Source organism: Ischnura elegans, chromosome 4 (assembly GCF_921293095.1).
Source record: "Ischnura elegans chromosome 4, ioIscEleg1.1, whole genome shotgun sequence".
NCBI classification, from domain to species: Eukaryota; Metazoa; Arthropoda; class Insecta; order Odonata; family Coenagrionidae; genus Ischnura; species Ischnura elegans.
In genome coordinates this window covers 136,385,445-136,407,208 of record NC_060249.1, presented here as the reverse complement: position 1 = coordinate 136,407,208, position 21,764 = coordinate 136,385,445, and the positions used below count along the sequence as shown (strand labels likewise).

The following is a 21,764-nucleotide window of genomic DNA, read 5'->3' as shown; positions in this document are numbered from 1 at the left end:
GGACCAGACGGTGAAGTTACACCTTTTGACGTGTGAAACCGCAAAAGATATGTATGATACACTTCTTCGTATTTATAAGAAGAATACTGACCAAGAAATGTGCTTGTTGTTACAACAATTTTATAACTATAAATATGATAGTACTAAGGACATTCATACTAATATTAGTCAACTTCAAAATGTTGTTTTCAAACTTAAAGTTTTAAATGAGGAAATTTCTGAACCAATGCTAATTTCCAAAATTATGACTATTTTGCCTGATAAGTTCAAACATTTTAGTAGCGCATGGGATTCGTCATCACAAACAGATAAAACAATTGACAATCTAATATCGCGTTTGTCGCTGGAAGAGGACAAATTTAAGTTTAAAGAGTTAAAAGAGGAAATACCTGTATCATTTAGAGCAGAAACTAAAAGACAGTATAATAGCGATGTTAAATGTTTCGTATGCGGGCAAAGAGGGCATATTAAGACGCAATGTAAAAAGAAACCGTGCGTAATTTGCAAGAAAACAAACCATGCCGAAAAAGATTGTTTCCTCAGAGCTAAAGCTTGTACGTATTGCAAGAAATTAAATCATAAATCAGAAGACTGTTTCTTTAAAGATAAAAATGAAGAAAGAAATAAAAAGCAGAACAGATCGAGTAAGATTTCTTTCCTTGCACTAAACAGTCAATTAATAAATAAACCAGAGCCTAGCAAAAATTTTGAGATGGTGGTTGATAGTGGTTGCAATAAAATGATGATCAAAGAAAAAGATGTTATATCAGATATGAAAGAATATACCGATACTGTAAAAATAGCGAAGAAAGGACATTTTATGTCAATACAGGGTTTAGGATCAGTCGAACTGGACAATTGTACTTTAAATGAAGTTTACTTTGTGCCTGATTTGACACGAAATCTCATGTCAGTGAACACTGTGACAAAAAGTAACCGGACAGTGTATTTTGATGATAAAAAAGTTTACATCCTAAACACCAAATTAGAAATACCGAAGGACAAGGTTATCATAGAAGGGAATAAAACGGAAAGTGGACTTTATGTTGTAAACATGAAGAAATCGGGTAAGAATGCTTTAATTGCTGAAGAGAAGGCAACAGGAATAGACGAATGGCATAGGAAATTAGGCCACCTCAGTCACAGCCAGCTGATGAAGATTCCCGAGCTGTGCAATGGAGTATTTTACAAGACTGATAAATTTAATGCCGTTGATTGCAGTATTTGTGCAAGAGCTAAACAAGTGAGACTGCCTTTTAGAAAAGTGAGAGATAGAGCTAGTCGTCCCCTGGAAATTATACACTCAGACCTGTGTGGGGCAATAGATCCTCCAACCTATGACAACAAGAACTACTTCATTACATTGCTGGATGATTATACACACTTTTGCAAGGTATATCTACTAGAAACAAAATCAGCTTCAGAAGTTTTTCAATGCATTAAAAGATTTATAAATGAGGGAGAGACCCATTTCAATCTAAAAGCCAGTAAGATTAGGTGCGACAATGGTGGGGAATTTAAAAATGAGCTTCTCACAACATGGTGTCAAGAAAAAGGAATCATTTTAGACTTCACCATTCCGCATACTCCTCAGTTGAATGGAAAAAGTGAACGATTAAATCTAACGCTAATGAATAAAGCCAGAGCACTTATTTTTGATGCTAACTGTGAAAAATACCTGTGGGGTGAAGCAGTACAAACAGCAGCCTATCTGACGAACAGAAGTCCAACCAGAGGAATGCCTCAAACCCCTGCTGAAAACTGGTATAAGAAGAAACCTGACTTGAGAAATTTACAAATTTTTGGCCAGAAAGTTTTTTCAAAAATAGTGAAACCACTGAAGAAATTGGATAGTAGGAGTGAAGAAGCTATTTTTGTAGGATATGCTTCAAATGGATACCGATTGTGGAACAAAATTGAAAGAAAAGTTTTTGTTAGTAGAGATGTAATTTTTACAAACGATTTTCCTATCTCTGCAAACAAACTAGATAAAGAAATCAATATAGAGTTATATGAAGAAAATGAAGATCAAGAAAATGATGAAATAAATGAAAACCAAGAACAAGAAATTCAAAATGATGAAATAAATGAAGACCAAGAACCAGAAAATCAAAATCAAGAAATTCCTCCACACCAAGACAACAGAAGAGAAGAAGAAATTGATGGGAACAGGAGACCAATTAGAGAGAAAAGACTACCTGCAAAGTATGAAGATTTTATATTGGATTTTGATACCAGTGAAGATGAAGCACTACTGACCTATAATGAGGCTGTCAGTTGTGAAGATAAACAGGAATGGATGAAAGCCATAAAAGATGAAGTAGACTCATTGATGAATAATAAAACTTGGACGTATGTAGATGAAAATGAAGCACGAGGAAAAGAGATTCTCACTAGCCGATGGGTTTTTAAAGTAAAAGATAATGGAAAATTTAAAGCCAGAGTAGTTGCAAGAGGGTGTTCTCAAGACAAGAAAAATATAGACTACAAACATATTTTTAGTCCAGTGGTTGACACAACCTCTTTGAGATTGTTGTTTGCCATAGCAGCCAAGAGAAACTGGGAAATTCAAACACTAGATGTGAAAACAGCATTTCTCAACGGTGAATTAGAAGAACCAATTTATATGAGAGTACCAGAAGGTTTTGATCAGCCAGGAAAAATATGCCTCCTCCACAAGTCACTTTACGGACTGAGACAAGCACCTTGTCAATGGAACAAGAAGTTCACTACAACCCTGAAAGAACTTAACATGATTCAGCTTAAGACAGACCCGTGCATATTCAAATCACAAGCTGGAGATATGTTTCTTGCGATACATGTTGATGATGGAATAATTATTGGAAAAGAGAAAGAAAAGATTAAGAAATTGTTAGATAAACTAAGGAAATTTTTTGAAGTAACAATTGATTCAGAACCAAAATCTTATATTGGGATAAACATAAGAAAAACAGCAGAAGGAATTATGATATCACAGAAAAACTATGCACAGTTGGTATTGAAAAGATATGGAATGGAAAATTCGAAACCGACAAAGACACCAATAGTAGCTGACAACAAAGTGGATGAGTATCCTGAAAAAGAAATTAAATTCAACTATCGAGAAGCTGTTGGAAGTCTTTTATACCTATCTTGTAAGACGCGTCCAGATCTCAGTTTTGCAGTGAACTATGAAAGTAGATCCATGGAAAATCCACAGAAGCAGGACTATGTCAATATTAAAAGAACTTTAAGGTATTTGAAAGGAACAGCTCATGCAGGTATATTTTATGGTAGGGAAAAGAACGATGAGGAAAATTTTGAGTTAGTTGCATATTGCGATTCCGACTATGGTGGAGACACAAGAGTAAGGGAAACAGATACTAAAAAAGATATACGCCGTAGGAGTACATCAGGTTTTATTATAATGTGTAGCAATAGTCCAATCTCATGGTGTTCACGACGACAATCTGTAGTCGCTCAATCTACAACCGAGGGGGAACTTATCGCTGCATGTGAATGCTCTAAAGAACTGAAGTATTTAGTAGAGTTATTGAAAGAACTAACAGGAAAAATAGTCAAAAGTACGATACACATTGATAACCAAAGTACTATAAAACTAATTAAAGCTGGAAGAATAAAAACAAGCCGGCATATTGAAATAAAATACTTTTTTGTGAAAGATGAATTTTATAAAGGCCTATTTAATATCAAATATGTACCAACTGAGTATAATGTCAGTGATATTTTAACGAAACCATTGCTTTCTACTAATTTTGAAAAATGTGCTAGAGAATTGTTATTTTATGACTGATTTCTTATTCCAATGTAAATATAATTGTATTAACTAAACTTAAAAAAAACTATTCTACGTTTACGGGGGAATGTTGAAAGATGTTATTTAAACATAAACAGTTTTCATATAAATGTTCTACATGGAAACATATTTTGGATACAGTAAATAAATACCAGGTACATTGTTGTCCTGTTTAACTAAAAGAAATAAGGTGTGTTAATTATTCTCTCGAGTAATATAACTTTAAATAACTAAGAATTCAACAATAGTAATCCTCAAAAACTTGAATGTATTCAAAACAAAAAAGAATCCCTCAAATGCTACACCACCCTTTCCCTCCGTTAGACGGATTAGTTTTCGCCCTCGCGCGGCACATTGTCCCCCTGTCGCCTCCTTAGCGGCCTCCTCAACCACATGCAGGGCAAACGACTGCCGAAAAGGCCTAGGCTATTGATTGCGCCCATCGGGAAAACACAACCACCGCTCTCTGTACACTTGTTATGAATTGCATTTTGGCCACCGGGGATGAACGGAGTAAGCCTTTTCACCCTTCAAATGTGATATTTCCTAGAAAATGAAGATAATAGCATCGCGAACCTCACACTGTGGAACCCCCAAATTACTTCTAGATATCGCTTGCCCGAAATTATCTCGCCCAAACTCAGTTTTACTCAGATTTTGCCAAACGAAAGACGTGAAAGTTAGTCCTCAAGCATGAAGATAGGGTCTTGAAAAAGTCGAGTATTCTCGAACTTTTAAAAGAAGACTTGAGGGGTTGAAGAAGAGTGCCCATAGTGTTTTAGTTCGATAACTCTGAAAATTTTCACGCGTCTTGAGATGCATGAAAAATTTCTTGAAAGTGGAAAAGGGTCCGTATCGTTTAAAAACCAATACTTATTGAATTGCTGCAGCAACAAGTTAGAGCTAGATGAGGACGTTAATTCAAAATTTTTCCTAAAACAATTGCGGAGGAGTGTTTTTTCTCTCAAATTATCTTCGCCGGTGGAAGGAAAGAAAAAGAAATGACAGGTTTTTTTAGAAGAATGTTGGCTGATTGCCTAAATGAGAAGTTGAAATTTCCTCCGCCTTTATTTAAACGTCAGCCCATTACATCCAGTAAGTATTTAATGTGGAATTTGTGATGAATTTAGTGATATTCATTCTACATAATTCAAAATGTAAGTCCAAATTGATCGACCGAGTTAGTGACGAGGAAGTCCTAAGAAGGGTAGGAGAGAAGAGAAGCCTCATGAAAACCTTAATAAGAAGACGGAACAACCTTATAGGCCTTATCTTGAGACCTATCTTACCATACCTTATCTTGAGACATGATGGCCTGATGAAGACAATCGTCTAAGGACAGGTGGAAGGCAAGAATGGAAAAGGAAGACCTCGAACAAAATATATGGAACAAGTAAAGAGAGATGTGAAAGAGAAGAAATACGTAGGAGTGAAAAGATTAGCTGATAGGAGAACTGAGTGGAGAGCTGCGTCAAACCAATCCTAGGATTGTTGACCAGTGATGATGATGATGATGAAGTCAAAATTGCTACTTTGAAGGTTCATCAGGTTTATTGAAATTGGTCGACCAAAAAAAAACAATTTGAGAAGTCCAGTGATAGGGCCTAGAGAAGGAAAACGGAGGATCTTAGAGCTAGCACATCGCCAGTAGAGCATCCATGCAGAGGCGGATACAGATGGGGGGCGCAGGGGGCGCGCGCCCCCCCTTTGCGAGGCCGCTCACATAGCCGAACATTGTAGAATCACAACTGTAACTTTTTTGTATCGTAATTTATTGACTTATATACGCGTATAATGAGTTTAAATAAAAATTTCTTCAACTTCGTACGTGGATTGATTAATTTCTTATTAAAGATAAAGAAATATTTATTGTTCTTGGACCTATGTGGTCCACTAAGAACATACAAGGGCTTACATTCATATTAGAGCTCTGTGCACAGAAGAATAAGATACGTGCAAAAAATAAAAAATAAATTGTAACAGAATATAGAGGCATATTGGTACAATTACATTTTTTCTTGTAATAACATTTTAGTGAACATTAGATTTTTAAATGGCATCAGCGATTTTGCGGTTTTGATTGGTTCTGGAGTACCATTCCATAGCCTTGTCCCAACAACTGAAAATGAATTATCAAATGCAGTGGTACGATGTTGAGGAAGAATTAAAATATCAGCTGATAATCTAGTTACAACATTGCTTAACCCTAGGAAAACAAAATCTATGTTATTTGTTACCTCAAAACTACTCAAACATGTCGACTTTGATGTTCTTCCCAAGATTTTTGTTGGTGATGCCGAAATATCATATGCAAACTCCGTTAAAAATCTTGGAGTTATTATTGATGCCTAATTTGTCTTGGCAAAACCATGTTAAAGCCATCAGCAATAAGATCAACATGATCTTGTTTCAGCTAAAAATTCATAAAAACCTTATGCCCTCTCAAACACGCAAGCAACTTGTATTCTCGTTCATATTCCCCCATATTGATTACTGCTGCCTTGTATATAATGACCTAACCGAAAAGATTAACACCCTGATTCAACGGCAATTAAACATATGTGTTAGGTTCATTTATGATTTTAAAAAATATGAACATATATCCCCTTATTTCTCTAAATTAGAATGGCTTAAAGAGAAAACAAGGAGGCAATACCTGCTTGCCTCGTTTTTATACAAACTTTGTAATTGCAAACAGCCAGAATACATTATGCAATTTTTTCAGAGTAAAGAGAAATATCGCAATCACGAATATTACGTGATTATTACGATAAAAGTAAAGGTAGCTCAAGATATCTTTTGCGCCCCCCCCCCTTGAGTATTTTCTGTATCCGCCACTGCATCCATGAGTTATCGAAACAAAGGTGATGAGTTTGTGGCGAAAATAATAAATGAGGTGACAACAACCACTCTCTCAAGAGCGCGGCGAGTGTTATCAAAATGGAGAGCCAAGGATGTGAGGCAAAGTAAAATTTCCCAGGAAGAAGCTATTTCCATGATCGTTTCTGGTAATTTCACGAAACATCAGTACGTGCTCCTCCGACGGACATCTAAAGAAGCTGCCCTTCCTATTGTCCACCTGTCCGGGGAGGCAATGGAGGCGAGGAATAAGGACATAAGAAGATTCAGGGAGCACCATGCAATGAAATTTTCCTGGATAGCAACGAATGAAGACCTGTTTAAAAGATTACTCCTAACTTCAGATGCAATGATATCAAGTATTTTTAAGGCTCAAAGAAGGAAATTACTTCAATTACCAGTCGAGGTAAAGAGTTTATTAATCCTTGAAGAATTGAGTGGATGACGACTGTGATGAGGATTCGTCGGATAGTGATTATGAATGTATTTAAATTGTTTTCGTAACAATGACTGAGAAAGATAAGGAGAAATGTTAACTTATTTTTTTGATAGTTAAGAAAGCCCAAATTAATGGAAAATCTCATTTTATTTTTCGTACCAAATCATGTGCTCGTTAAACTGCGTAAAGAGCTTATTGCAAGCGTATCAATAAATTTGGCGTTTAACTTGAGTAATAGGAGTTATGAAATATTGCTTATAACATTTCAATTATTGTAATAATGCCTTCGCTGAAACTTGTGAAATAAGGAACCCCGTTTAAAATTGCTTCCAAATCCATTGGCACGTTACAAGGAACTATAAAATTGTCCACTTAATTAGAATTACATATTATAATTTTTAAACAATTAATGCAGTACAATAATATTAATAATATACTAATAATATAAAATTCCAATTAATATTAACTTATTTTTCGTTTCAAATACGATCAAACATACGAGAAAGTAGAAAATGTTCTCTTGGTTCATTCAAATTCAGTTGTTCAAAATTGAATTTACGTAATTAATGAAATTTGAGTTCAGCACGCCAAATGCTCAAAGCTACAGCGAACGTGAACGGATTTAAGGTATTTATGAACCTGGGGTAAAAGTATTCTTGTTCCAAGGGGATATATCCCGAGAGTATTCTGTCCATCGTGCAGCGAAACTATACGAACTTTCGTCTCAAATAATCTCTGGGGAAAAGCTCTCATTGAATCTGGCGCTAGACAATACTTCGTAAAGGCGTCTTGGATGGGATTGAATTAGAAGTGAATTGTACTTAATCGCCAATTTTTTAGCCATAATTAACCAGGCTAAAACATTATTTTCTAGCAATGTCCTTTGTGCATGATTGTGTCCGCTAGAAACGTCTCAAATTAATCTAATTAAATATCGCTTGATTTGATGCCACACCACTTACTCTAGCTTCAATATTTTTATAGCATTAGATAATTGACAATTAGATATGAATGATTAGAATTCAAAGCCACTTGAACACTGACTTTCGCCATTGCTTATTCTTATCGTATAACTTTAAACTGACTAAAGGAAAGGTTTTTTCCTAAAACTAAGATGAACTCCCTTCAAGATCAAACCTTATGAATGAAAATTGCCGAACAATAGAGAGAATTAACAGACGTGCTGTGATAAACTTGTTTACTCGTCAAAGAAATATTTAGTTACTATGGCTGAACCATTTAAAATGCCTCTATTCTTTTCACTAAAAACCTATAATATTTGAAATCAATGCTTTACGAGACTTTGGGGAATGGTTACATGATAGATTCAAAAATAAACTTCGTTGTATTTCACGCAGTATTTTTTTAACTCAACTGGTTATGAGGTCATTATCAAGAGGTGAACTAACAGATCGACGGACAGAGCGGTGTATATACTTGTGAAGGATCTCACAACAGTTGAATAGTTTCACAATAGCTTCCCAATCACTCTCTCACCACCGTTCTTGAAGTAACCCCTTCCCCCCCCCCCCCCCCCCCGTTCAACGGCGGCGAAATCCTACATAAGAATATGTAAATACCGCCCTAAGTTTGCCTGCATTTCACACAATTACTTATACCACTGCTTTTTTAACAGAGTGCGACCCGGGTTTCAATGAATTATCAAATCATAATAAGTAGCCATACAGAATTTTTGTGGAGATGCAACGTGAAAGAATATGAAAATAATTGTCTTGAAAAATAGGTAACGTGAGTTGGAATATGGAGGCATTGCACCACAAACACGAGATTTTTATTTTGTATTGAACAATTCTTTACAATATGATGAAAGCACCTTTGCTCTAACCTTTATTCAAAGTCACGGGGTCGCCTGTAGTTAAACAAATAAATTCCATAAAACGTCACTGCCACAGCAAACACGTTGGAAAAAAAGGATTATATGCACAGCAGTGGCTAAAACAGCAAGCATGATAATAATACAAAATTCAGATGCCATGCACAGGGAAAGGGTGTCACGTATACACTAGTTTTCAAGCAGTGTCGGAAATGTCACATTTTTACATACTTCCATGATTTTAAAAACATCCCAGGTGGCTTGCGAAGTTACGTGTGCCCGTGGATAAAAAAGAAATGATATACTATTCTCTTGTCACACCATTTTCCCCGCCCATTAACTCTTTTTGCCAAAAAAATAAGGATCCCCTTCCCTGTATCTCCATGCACCTATCTTGTAGTACAACCTCTCATTGCAGCGCATCCATCACCGCACAGGTACACACGAGCTTCCTCCTTAATATCTGGCTCCAATTAGCCCGCCAAGAACATGGCTCCAATTAATCCGCCTAGAACACCGCCTCCCACAAATCACATCCAAAGCAAGAAAGGCCAAATATCTTAATGCAGTATAAATTGTGCCTATTCTTTTCGAGGAAGTAGCTCCTGGCTCTGGGTTTCAGCACTAAAATTTCGGTAACCTCCGCATCCGCGAAATCTGCTTACATTACGCTAATCTTCGCAACGTATAATTAACTTCTTTGATTCTTTGAAGAAATATCACTGGAGAAAAAGGAATTTTACTGAGCCATCACTAGAAAAAGGGAATATATGGTTAAAAAACGCACCAGCACAATAAAATTTTATGTTAATTTCAATTCACTGCGTCGTTGAGTTTGGGAGGCGTTACGCAGAGTTCTTCTCTCTTCTACATCGGTGCCTCGACTCGATCGCCTCGAGCACAGGGTTCTCCTTGAACCTTAACATTAGCACTTGAAGGCATCTATCAGCTGCGCCTGGGCTCATAATGCCATTACCATTATTGGATTTTTACATTAATGCATCCTCCTCTGTATAGTCATGGTCGTACACCCTAGTCACTACACAGAATAGTACCTACTTGTAAATCTAATGACCAAAAGTTTGACTGGGCATTGAACATAATTAGAAGATGAGGATTTTTTAAATTTATATAGTTTTGGCCAATGAAATGGGTGTCACTCCACGCATTAAGCTTTAAATGAGGATACGACACAATCACACGGCAGAAAACACAAAACTGTAAGAAGGAAGAGGGAAAAATAGACGCGAAAAAAACCATCTTGCAACACCTTGTGGTTAGTACCTACTGCAATGCTCTTTTTACTTTAACTATGTCATATCAAATAACCACACATTACAAGCACAATAGTCCTGGGTAATTACTCGCAAAGAAAATCGGTATCGACAAAACGTACCATTCAAATGACAAATCAAACTGCACACAATTTGCACACAATCAAATAAGCAATTCGGCCGCGAAATTCGGGAGCGACGACGCGAACGCCACTAAGTCACATGACTTCCCTCTTTTATTTACTTTCACGTCGTCAACGATAATTGTTGTTGTTCACTATTATTGGGCTCCTTTTGTTATCTCCCGTCGTCAAAATGAATAGGGTGGTTTCCTATTATTTTTTTCTTGCCGAAATCGAAAAATTATTACTCCTAGAGTACGCATTTCATGCTCTTAGATTTTCGAATGACGATATCAATTTTAGCGATTAAACGAAAAGTGAAAATCTTCAAGCACGCGAAAACGCGAAGGCTAAGTATGAATTCTGGGAAAACCCCGCGTGACGTCATTCTGGTTCCCACTGTCGCCGAGTGAGAAGACCTTGGGGCGAGGATGTGTGGGCCGCTGAGATGCAGGCTGCTAGCAGGTAGCAGAGTATCCTGCTAGCAGGTAGCGCTTGGCCTAAATAACGATTACTAATACCTTATGAAACGAAGGAAACTTTCCGACCAAAGGCAGTTTTAATCGGTGATTATTAAAGCATGTTTCCCTGAGTTCTGTGCCTTCTGAATGCCTTGGTAATCTCAGACGATGTAAAACATCGTCTGAGATTACATCGTCGAGTGGCATCGCTTGGGCGCCAATCTGGCCGTTTTCAAATTCTGTTAAAATTCACCATAGCCATTCGTCTAAACTGGGATTTCTAAAACCAAATAATTTATGTATTACGAATACACTAATGGTGAGTAACGAATCGTAATCAATGCATTTCGTTTTTTTTTGTTAAGGAAACTACCCTATTGTTGCCCATTGTTATTTACTCTCACCTGTTTTCCCCCGTCGTCAAGGAGCATTGTTGGAGTACATAATTGCCCGATGGACTCCTTGCACCCGGCCCCAATATACCTAGTCACCTCTTACAGTTTGGTCCCGGAATGGTTTCTAAGTCACCAGAGCACCCACCCACCAACCGGGTGGGGAGCAAATAGAATAATAAAAAAGGGACATCACTCAGGATTTAATATTTAAAAAAATATATTTTTGGCTCAGAAGGAGAGGCGGCTCGTGGAGTTGAGTGTGAGTGATGTACATAAGGGATCGGGGTGAGTGTGTGTCTTGGCGCGGTGCGAGATTGAGATGGAGGGAAGGAGACGCTAATGGACCATCTCAGAGTACGGCACAAACACATGAGAACGTGAGCTGCCCATGACTCCCAAACGCTATTAGACACTCGCTGTCTAGCACGCCGCAAGATACGCGTATCCGATTCGAGAGAACGGCTGTGATGTCATTAAGAGAAGGCGAGCATGTAAAAATGTCGCTCCTTCATTGAGGTGACCTTGAAAGGGCCAAGGATATGCCTGAAGATTCAATGAATACCTACACTTAAATGTTCCGATATCGCAAAGAATTATCGCGAACGATGTATCATTGAGTGCATTTGTCTTGTGACGGTGTCAAGACATTCAATATTTAGACCGTACCCGTCGCAAAATCATGTAACAATTAAGTTCATAAAAAAAGATAAAAGAACACCTATATTCATTAGAGATTTACCAAGATAGAACGAATTTATAGTCTCAAGTTGTTAACAAATATTATAACTTATTAAGAATATTGGATAAATAGGAAAATAAATTATAATAGGCAAGAATACAAAAACGTTTCGTAAATCGTCGACACCAAACAAGACCATGTAACGTACTATTTTAAGGAAACTTAATTTTCAAGAAGCCAAAATTCAGAACAACACGCAAGCAAGTGAAGCAACTCTATGCGCATTCACGCGCGCAGACGCAAATATATGATCAACAAAGGAGGAAATTCTCTGAGAAATAATCATTGACTTTATGGGATCCAACATTTGCGGAGTAAGCAAGTCCTCCCAACCATGGTACAACTCTATTTCGTGGTAGGGGAGAGTGGGGCAAAACCGACTAGGCGGGTCAAACCGACCCCTTTAAAATCACCCGGTAGTTGTTGGTTTCAAGTAGCAACATTATATGCTAGTTGAAGTGGCCGCCATTACCAGCAGATCGAGTTTGTTTTCGTTTGCGTAGTGGCCGCCGTTTAGTCTCTGTGAATTTTTCAAATTTAATACAGTTTTCTTAATGATTTTTATTACTTTTGTTTTGGATCTGACAGGTATAATGCCGATCTGATTTACCAACGATAAGTTAATATGATAATTTTTCTGTTTTCAGTTGTGTTTTAAGCCCGTGTAGCCGAGTAGTTGATTATGGATACGCCTGTATTGAAATATTTCTGATGTTGTGTGTCGAAGGGCAAAACCGTCACCGGAGAGTGGGGCAGGACCGACAGAGGTTGGATTCTCTTAAAAATATGGATGATTGTGACGAAGGAGACGAGGAGGCTTGAAATTTTGCAATGAGTAGTATTCCGGTTCCAAGAATAAAGAGGGTTGAATACAATGTTTGAACTGCAGAGGGTAAGCTCACGAGGAGTTTTCAAATTGTGAAGAAGAAGATGACAATATCATTTGTGATTTATGTACGTAAGTTCATATCCAACCTCACATATTGTTAATTTACTATTTCATATTCAGAAATATCACACACGTGTTAAAAGAGTGCGCGTAAAATAAATCTTTCAAAATTGTACAGTAAGGTTTTGTAAATGCAAATTCAATGGGTGTCTGTTTTTCCCCACCTATGGGGCAAAATCGTCATTTTGTCCAAGTTTGAAAAAAAATATAAATACATGTAATAACTATAATAAAATGCATCTACATTAATATTCTACACCCTATATGTATAAATGTTACTATCAATCACATTTAAAAAAATGTTAGCAGCAGAATGCTCAAGTTTTAAATGAAAAAAGATTATCCGGTCGGTTTTGCCCCACTTTCCCTTACTATAATTCTTTCCTGTGTTCCACTGATGACGTTATCTGTTAATTCATTAAATCCCCATCCGAAATTCTCATCAAAGATTACTGGCATGATGCAGTTAATGATAGCATATTATCAAACACAATAGGCGTGATACGCGAAATTACATTGTTTCATGATGATTTTCGGTTCATTTTCAACAAACTTTTTTTCTACCGTAGAACCAAAATCACCGCATAGCGCCACCAGTAGGCTCACAATTGACAATCACCAGATGCTCATGAGCTAGACTGAGAGACCGAATCGCAGCACATAAATAAAGAAGGAAAAACGTTCCATAATTTTCAATCCAACGACGGATCCGCCTTCGTGCCTAACTACGGTAGAAAAATTATTTTTTGCACCATGCAATAATATAATTTTCACTATTTTTGCTGCATGTAGAGATATCAATATATGATTGACGTGGTTGAAAAGCCAATTAAATGTTTAAAAAAGTAAAATATGCCAGCATGAATGATGGAAAATAGCTGGCGTGAGGTAAGTGGTGAGGTAAGATTTAAATTGTCGATTAATAAGAGAACCTTCTTCCTTTGGTGTTCAACGAAATCTATGCACTTATTTTAAGGGCTTTACGATAGAAAGAAGCGACTCACCTATTCCTTCACCAGATAAATGCAATCAATGCGTTGGCCTGAAATAAAATAATATTTAAAATTAGAAAATGAAATATATTAGTCACCTTCTTGTAAAAATAGAAATGATTTTTTACGGAAGAGCCAGGAACTAGAAATGAGATATTTAGTTAAAATATTAAAGTGTGTATGATAATTTAATCCCATCATTCAGTGCTTTACGCCTGTTAGTTCATTATTTATCAAACTTCCCACTTCGTAAGAAAATTGAAAAAAAAAATATCCTCCCTCAACTAATATACGGGCCAGTGGTTATCTGATCCCGGAGGTTACAGATCAAGACCCAGATTAAACCTTTATTGGTTTGTTGTTTCATTTATATACATATCACCAAAAACATCATAAAAGTCCTTCTTATCGGGAGAGTTGACAACTTAAAACAATGGACAATCACATAATCGTATGACGTGGAAAACTGGCAATCCACTCAGCCAAGATTCGGACCTTTGACCTTAGATTTGACGCGTGAGAATTTTACTCCACTGCCCCCCAAGTTCGACAAAACAAATTGTTAGGATGCCAGGAATGGAACCCGGACCTTCTGGGTGAAACTACCGAGTACATTATTCAAGATATTTATATCATCAATTCCTGATTTCCTAATATTTATTTATTACACATGAGAAATTAGCAACAAAACTTTTAGAAATAAACAACACGTAAACAACTCATCGCTGCAAAAAAATTACCATCAGAACCAGCAACTTGCCCAAATACGGATTACTAGGAGTGCGAGGGATTGGATTTCACGTGATTGGATTATTTTCCACTCCAGTATTGGTCACATGCGCAAAAGCTGAAAATCGCGCTCTGCTAGATATCGCTGCAGTTTGAGTTCACTCACATTCCACCGACTGCACATTAGGAGCGGGCAATAGTGGATGTAGGTTCAGCTTGATTTCGACGGGCGTGCAAGGATTTTGCAAAGAATTTGGTGAATGACACTCCATTCAGTGCAGGGGCGCCGCTAGGAATTAAGGCTAGGGGGGGTTTCAGGCGCAACTAATACTTGGGGACCTTGGGGTATAGCATACCCGCCAGGGTAAGCGGGAGGTGCGTGAGACCTCCTCCAGGAAATAATTAAGATAAATGGTTCAAAATGGTGAGTTTTACGCCTTTCTAAGGGATTTTTTTATTAATCCTCACACTATTCTTTAAGTAATATCAATCCAGTTAAGTAAAATAGATTTAACTTTAAAAATTTTCCGAGCTCTGGGGGGGGTCCTTACCCCCCAAAATCCGCCCTCGCTGCTCCACTGATTGAGAGCATTTGTCTTATAACGACGTCAAAATATTCCAAATTTAGACTGTATCAGCCGCAATTTCGCGTGAAAATTAAGTTCATTGAAAGTTAACAAGCAGCCAGTCATATTGTAGGCTGAGATAAATCAATATATCACGAATTTTTAGCCTAAAGGTGTAAAAAAAGGTTAGGAAAATTTTAAAATTAATTTAAAATGTTGGATTTAACCCTCTCCTTCCTAAACCGCCCGAAACCGGCCGTAAACATTTCCCCGTCATGCACGAAGTTTAAATACCCATTTGCCCCACTGGTAGACCTATTTTTCTCCGCGATGAGGAACTGACGCAGGTTACTTTAATTAACTTACAATAACTTGAAATATATTTAAGTGATTTGTTTTAAAATTTTTATACGTTTTAAGAATATATTAATTTATTGAAAGAAGTTGGTCTTACCTTATATTGAATTTAATTCCCTCCTTCAAATTCATTTTCTTGGTGATATTGATGATAACATCCTATTTTGCAAAGAGGTAAATCGCATCCGATGCATTTCCATGACGTTTCTATGCTCCGACCAGCAGGAGGTTTTCTTTTCTTTGAGCTGCAATAGGCGCACACTTTTTTTCTCCCCACGATCTTTACAAAAGAGGGTTGCTGTCTCTGTGAAAATGTGCCCATCGGAAGGATTCTTTTACGTCCCACTACTTTACACGAGGAGAATTTCTCTATCGTCTGCCTGTAAAGTGCTAAACGAAAATTCTTCTGTGTTACTCCATGCCTAGTATTTGAGGCCATTCTATACGAGATGATCTTGTAGTAGCGCATGCGTATGTGTTATTCATAAGTAGTAATTTCATGAGAGACACACTCGAAAAAAAGCTATCAAAGTACAAATGATGATTTTTCCCTAAATAGATTTACATTAAATTCATTACAACTTGCATCCCAAGAAACATTTTACGATTTCTTTTATCTTTTTTCCCTAAGTACACATTTACCTGCAGAACGTAGCCATGGGAGCTTGCTAAAACCCAAACTTTAAATCCCCACTTCGTTGGCTTTCCTTGGATGTATTGTTTAATTTTATGACGTCATTTAAAAGCAACCATCGCCTCGTCAACACTTAATTTTCTACCGGTTTATACTTTTGCTGAAAAGTTTCCATTACATCAAGAACCGGCCTAATTTTATGCAATACATCAAAACCCTCCTCTCCCTGTTTTTCCCTGAGTTATATCACTAATATGGAAATATTTTGAAATGTTTGTCCATCTTCCCAAGGTCATACAGTCACGAACAATTGAGCAGTCAATATTTTGGCTATGCCAGTAATCCTTGCTTTCAGGCAAATCGAATATTCCCATGTATACTAGCACTCCAATGTATGCCACCATTTCATCGCACGTACCATCTACCCAGTCTTTGTCAGCCTTTCCTGAGGAATGTGGAAGATGTTCTGCATATTTGTTTGTGTTCTTGACAATGTTGTGAAAAAAAACTTCGCCCCCTAGCATATATTTTAGGAAGGAAAATTCATTTTCACCTATCGCCAAATTATGAATATGCCCTCTCTCTTCTTTGAACTCCGACGGTTCTTCAAAAATCAGGGTGTTTCTCCAAGAGTCATGCACCTGATCATCACCTTTTAAATCAATCGTGCTTGGGGTAACGTCATCCTCCAATGGTACATCACCTGATCTGACACTATCACTGTATCCTTCTTCTCCATTCAAACAACTAGAACCATCTGAATCACTCGAAAATTCGCTTCTGTTCACTTCTTCTGCGATAGCATCCTCACTTAACCAAGCCATGGTCAGAACTGAGGGGCATTAGGTTTCTTTTCATTTGAGCTGAGCTTCGCCTCCTCGCCATATGAGATAGGAAAAGTGTGAGAGTGCCTGTGACCACCCACAAACAGAACTGAGGGGGATTAATTTTCTTTTCATTTGAGCTGACCAGCTGAGCTTCGCCTCCTTACCATGTGAGATAGGAAAAGCGTGAGCTTGCGTGTGACCACACAGAAAGAAATATCGTCATTAGATGTGACAGTCACTCTAAATAACACAGGGCAGGCCTAGGGTTTTCGTATCACACCATTTCAAAACTAGCCCTCCTAAAAATCCCATCGTAAGAGCTTAAACAACTTCTCAGTTAATGTGCCACGCTGGAACAAAGCACCTTATTGTCTCGGGATTTTAGCTCATGGTGACGACGTTCTGTTTCTTCTTAATGAAATGAGAGATAGGAAGGATGCTTGTGCTAGCAAAGATAAACACTCTCAAGATAAAACAGATGCCTATGAAGCTCAAAAGGCTGCCCCAAACAGAGCAGACCAAGTCGGGCGGATTCGGCCGGTTTATGAAGGAGCGACTTAAATGGCGGCGGCCGGTTTCGGCCGGGTTATGACGGAGCGGAGAATGAGGCATTTAAACTTCAATAGGGAGAGGGTTAAAGAAAAATGCTCCAAATTAGGGAAACATGCAGCGAAAAGTCTCGTGAGTCGTCGCCACGATCAAAGTGAATGGACCATGCTATTTTAACTAAACGCAATATTTAAGAAGGTTTTAACTTTAAGGAAATTGAATTCAAGGAGCAATCCACAAGCAAATGACTCAGTGCGCAGTCAGACGCGCAGATGCAAATACATCCATTCAGTGGCGTATACAGATGGGGCGCGCCCCCTCCCTCTTGTGGGTCCGGCCGTATTGCCAAACATTACGGGACCACAATTGTAACTTTTTGTATCATAAGATGGCATTGTCTTGTATTTTTACATAATAACTTAAATAAAAAACTTCTAAGCTTAGCATGTGATTTGATTATTTTTTATTACGATAAAAGTAAAGGTAACTCAAGGTATCTTTTGCGCCCCCCCTTGAGTTTTTTCTGTATCCACTACTGCAACCAATGGAGTTTCTCATAAAAAAATTAAGGTATGTAATTAAAATATAACAAACAGTTGGGCGTATTGTAAACTGAGACATACCAATATATCACGAATTTAGAGCCTCAACTTATCACTAAAGATTGTGAAAATTTTGCAATAATTCAGAGTTCTAGGTTTCAAGAAAAATCCTTTACAATAGAAATTCGGAGAAAAGTCTCGTAAATTTTGAAAACGAAAAAAAGGCATCGAACATGCCACTTTTTTATCTAGACTTAATTTTCACCAAGCCAAAATCCAGAGCTATACACAAACAAATATTCGGAGTACGTTTTGGCGGATGATATTCTGCGACGCCTCATCAAGCATGTCGAAAAAAGGGATACCGCACGGAGAAAAAAGTTCGTGAAAAGAGAAATATGGAAAGGGAGGCCATGCCATGAATGCGAAGTTCTGAAGCCAGATGGCGTGGGATTTGTTCCTCTTGAATTTTTTCCTCGCCTCATGCGAAATTCGCCCCGTGATCCACCAGGTGTCGGCTCCTTTAATGGCCTCGGGACTGTGGAGGGGAAGGAGGGGGGAAGGAGAGGGCAACAGAGAGAGGGGTACCTACGTTGCTTGGGGCGACTATGTCGAGAGAAGCGGATTTCGGTTACATCACAGATACACAGGGAACATATGGCAACACACCGATGCAGTTAGAATACACTAGAAATAGTCTCAAACAAGGAAGTATCTCTGGATTCGCATGCTGAATTACAAATGGACCAGAGAGGGATGCGATGCGGGGCATTTTGCAGATGCACGGAGGAAGAGAGATGACTAAGAATCAGGGAATCAACGAACAGATGGATATGACGATAACTTTCTTATTGTCACCCTTCCTTATTCATTTCCTTAACTTGCTCCGACTGCCTGCATCGTCGATGGAATTTTGTAATTGATTTTTAACGCAGTTCTTATTTTGTTATTACGTCATGATTTCACTCTTACATTCACCATCATTTCCTTGATCGTTTTTTACTTGTTATCCTCAGCTTTACATATCTCGTAGAAATGAAAAGAGTTACATTATTCAATGTGTGTTAGTTGGTAAATTATATTTTCCGTTTCATTTCGTGGTTTTCCTTCCATCATTTCGTGAACAGCTTTATGGCTGCATCAATCCATTCAGAATCTGAACAGAAAACTCCTTTTATCGCTCGCTTTTTCTGAACTTACTTCGTCGGTTTATCTCTTTCATCGATGGAATATTTTAATTGATTTTTTAAAGCCGCTTCCTATCGTTAAATCGGCATAAAAAGTTGCACACTGGGTTGGATCTGATGATAATTCGGTATTAAATAACCAGACATTTTAAATTTTGTTCAATTGTGCTCGAATTAATTAACTAAATTATTTCAATACGGAAAAACAGTATCAAAATTTCTCAATAGATGGTGCTGGTGTCTTCTGAAACTTTTGACGCTGATTTTTACCGAAGAAAAAAGAGTTCAAGCCCAGTACATTAGTGTCATTCAATTAGGAAGAATGAGAAGGTCCCAGGAAGGAAATAACAGGTAATAATTAGTATGTGAAGAAAATTAGTTCCAGAAAACCCTGCCGGAAGAACAAAGACAACTGAAACTGCTCATCATCATCATCACTGGTCAACAATCCTAGGATTGGTTTGACGCAGCTCTCCACTCAGTTCTCCTATCAGCTAATCTTTTCACTCCTACGTATTTCTTCTCTTTCACATCTCTCTTTACTTGTTCCATATATTTTGTTCGAGGTCTTCCTTTTCCATTCTTGCCTTCCACCTGTCCTTCGACGATTGTCTTCATCAGGCCATCATGTCTCAAGATGTGGCCTATAAGGTTGTTCCGTCTTCTTATTAAGGTTTTCATGAGGCTTCTCTTCTCTCCTACCCTTCTTAGGACTTCCTCGTTACTAACTCGGTCGATCCATTTGATTTTCATCATTCTTCTGTAGCACCACATTTCAAAGGCCTCTATCCTTGCTTTCTCCGCTGCGGTCATTGTCCATGCCTCACTTCCGTATAGGAGCATACTCCAGATGTAGGTTCTTATAAATTGTTTCTTTACATCCATATTTAAGTTTCCCGCTGTAAGCAGGTCTCTCTTTTGGTGGAATGCTCTCTTCGCCTGGGCTATTCTGCTGATAATTTCTTTCTTGCTTCTCCCATCACTAGTTATCTTGCTTCCCAAATAACAGAATTCATCCACTTCTATCAGTTTTTGCCTCCCTATTTTAATGTTTGTCTTGACTTCTTCTCTTCTGCTGCATACTAAGATCTTGGTTTTCTTCGTGCTTATTTTCAGTTGATATCTACTCATTACCCTACCCATATTAACCAGAATATTTTTCAAATCCTTCTCTGTTTCTGCTATAACGGCTATGTCATCGGCAAATCTTACAATTAGCATGCTTATTTTTTCTCCATGGATATTCACTCCCAATGCCTTTTCTTTGATTTCCTTAATGGCTTTTTCAATGTGAACGTTGAAAATTACGGGTGACAATGTACAGCCTTGTCGCTCTCCTTTCTTAATTCTTGCTTCTTCACAGCTGGGCCCTGATTTTATCACGGCTACTTGGTTTTTGTATAAACTGTGGATGATTCTTCTGTCATTATAAAGAACCCCAATTTCCTTTAGGATTCCAAGCATTGTGCTCCAATCCACGTTATCAAATGCTTTCTCTAAGTCCACAAACGCAACGAATGTTGGCTTGTTCTTTTCCATTCTCTTCTCTATGAGCAGTCTTAGGGCCAATATTGCTTCCCTTGTGCCTTTGTTTTTTCTGAGTCCAAATAGGTCCTCATCCAAATACTCTTCTGCTTTTCGTTGTATTCTTCTATAGATGATCCTTGTCAGTATCTTTGATGCATGTGTAGTAAGGCTTATGGTACACAACGAAAAAGAGAATTAAAAAAGTAGGGATAAAAAATATAATAAGAAACTTAAAAAAAAGTCTTATTTTAAAAGTTTAAATGTGCTGAAAATTGAAATATAAGCTTTTCATGTCTTGGAGTCAAAAGCGTGAGTTCTGAATAGGCTCCCTCTCCTGTAATACTTCGCGCCAATCCTCCACCAATCAGGTTCTTCTGCACTCATTAGAAATAAGCATTCATTTTATACTATATTTTGGAAAAAGCGTGACTTATGGTCTTTTTTATTTCATTTTTATTTTTTACTGTACACATGTCGATACATTCAAGATCATATTTAAGCATTCCTTCGATTACCATAATCTCATACAAAATTTTCATGCATCATCTTGATGTTCATGACAACGTAACCATGGACAGAAACGCATACTTCACAATTTTCGGCTGGATTCCTAACTAGCCTCTAAATGGCTTGCTTTTAACGGTAAATTTCACATGAATTCTCGTTATCTTTTCGTGTGTATCGCCTGAATTAGCACGCATATTTACATTTCCAACATGTAAATACAGCAAATGATCGTTATGAATATTAATCTTCCTCTTTTAACTTTCAGCTTAATTGTTTCTTTTGCAGTTTTAAGTTGGTGGAATTCGATCAGCAACTTACTAAAAGAAAACTTGGTAATATTCCACAACTTTTATTTTCACTAAACCCAAATAATTAGTCTCCCTGAAATGATTTTTGTTAAATTAAAACTAATTGGATATCATTGTGTGTCTTTATTATGTGACTTACAGCACATATAATGACAAGATTGATTGAAATCC

General features: G+C 37.5%; 1 protein-coding gene across 1 annotated transcript; it reads left to right on the top strand.

Annotated features, from left to right (window-relative positions):
* Positions 1 to 712: 712 nt before the first annotated feature.
* Positions 713 to 21,555, top strand: LOC124158260. Its single transcript, XM_046533455.1, has 3 exons — positions 713 to 1,853; positions 2,094 to 3,260; positions 21,551 to 21,555. Exons 1-3 carry the CDS (start codon positions 713 to 715, stop codon positions 21,553 to 21,555), a joined length of 2,313 nt encoding a protein of 770 aa, XP_046389411.1.
* The last annotated feature ends 209 nt before the right edge of the window (positions 21,556 to 21,764 follow it).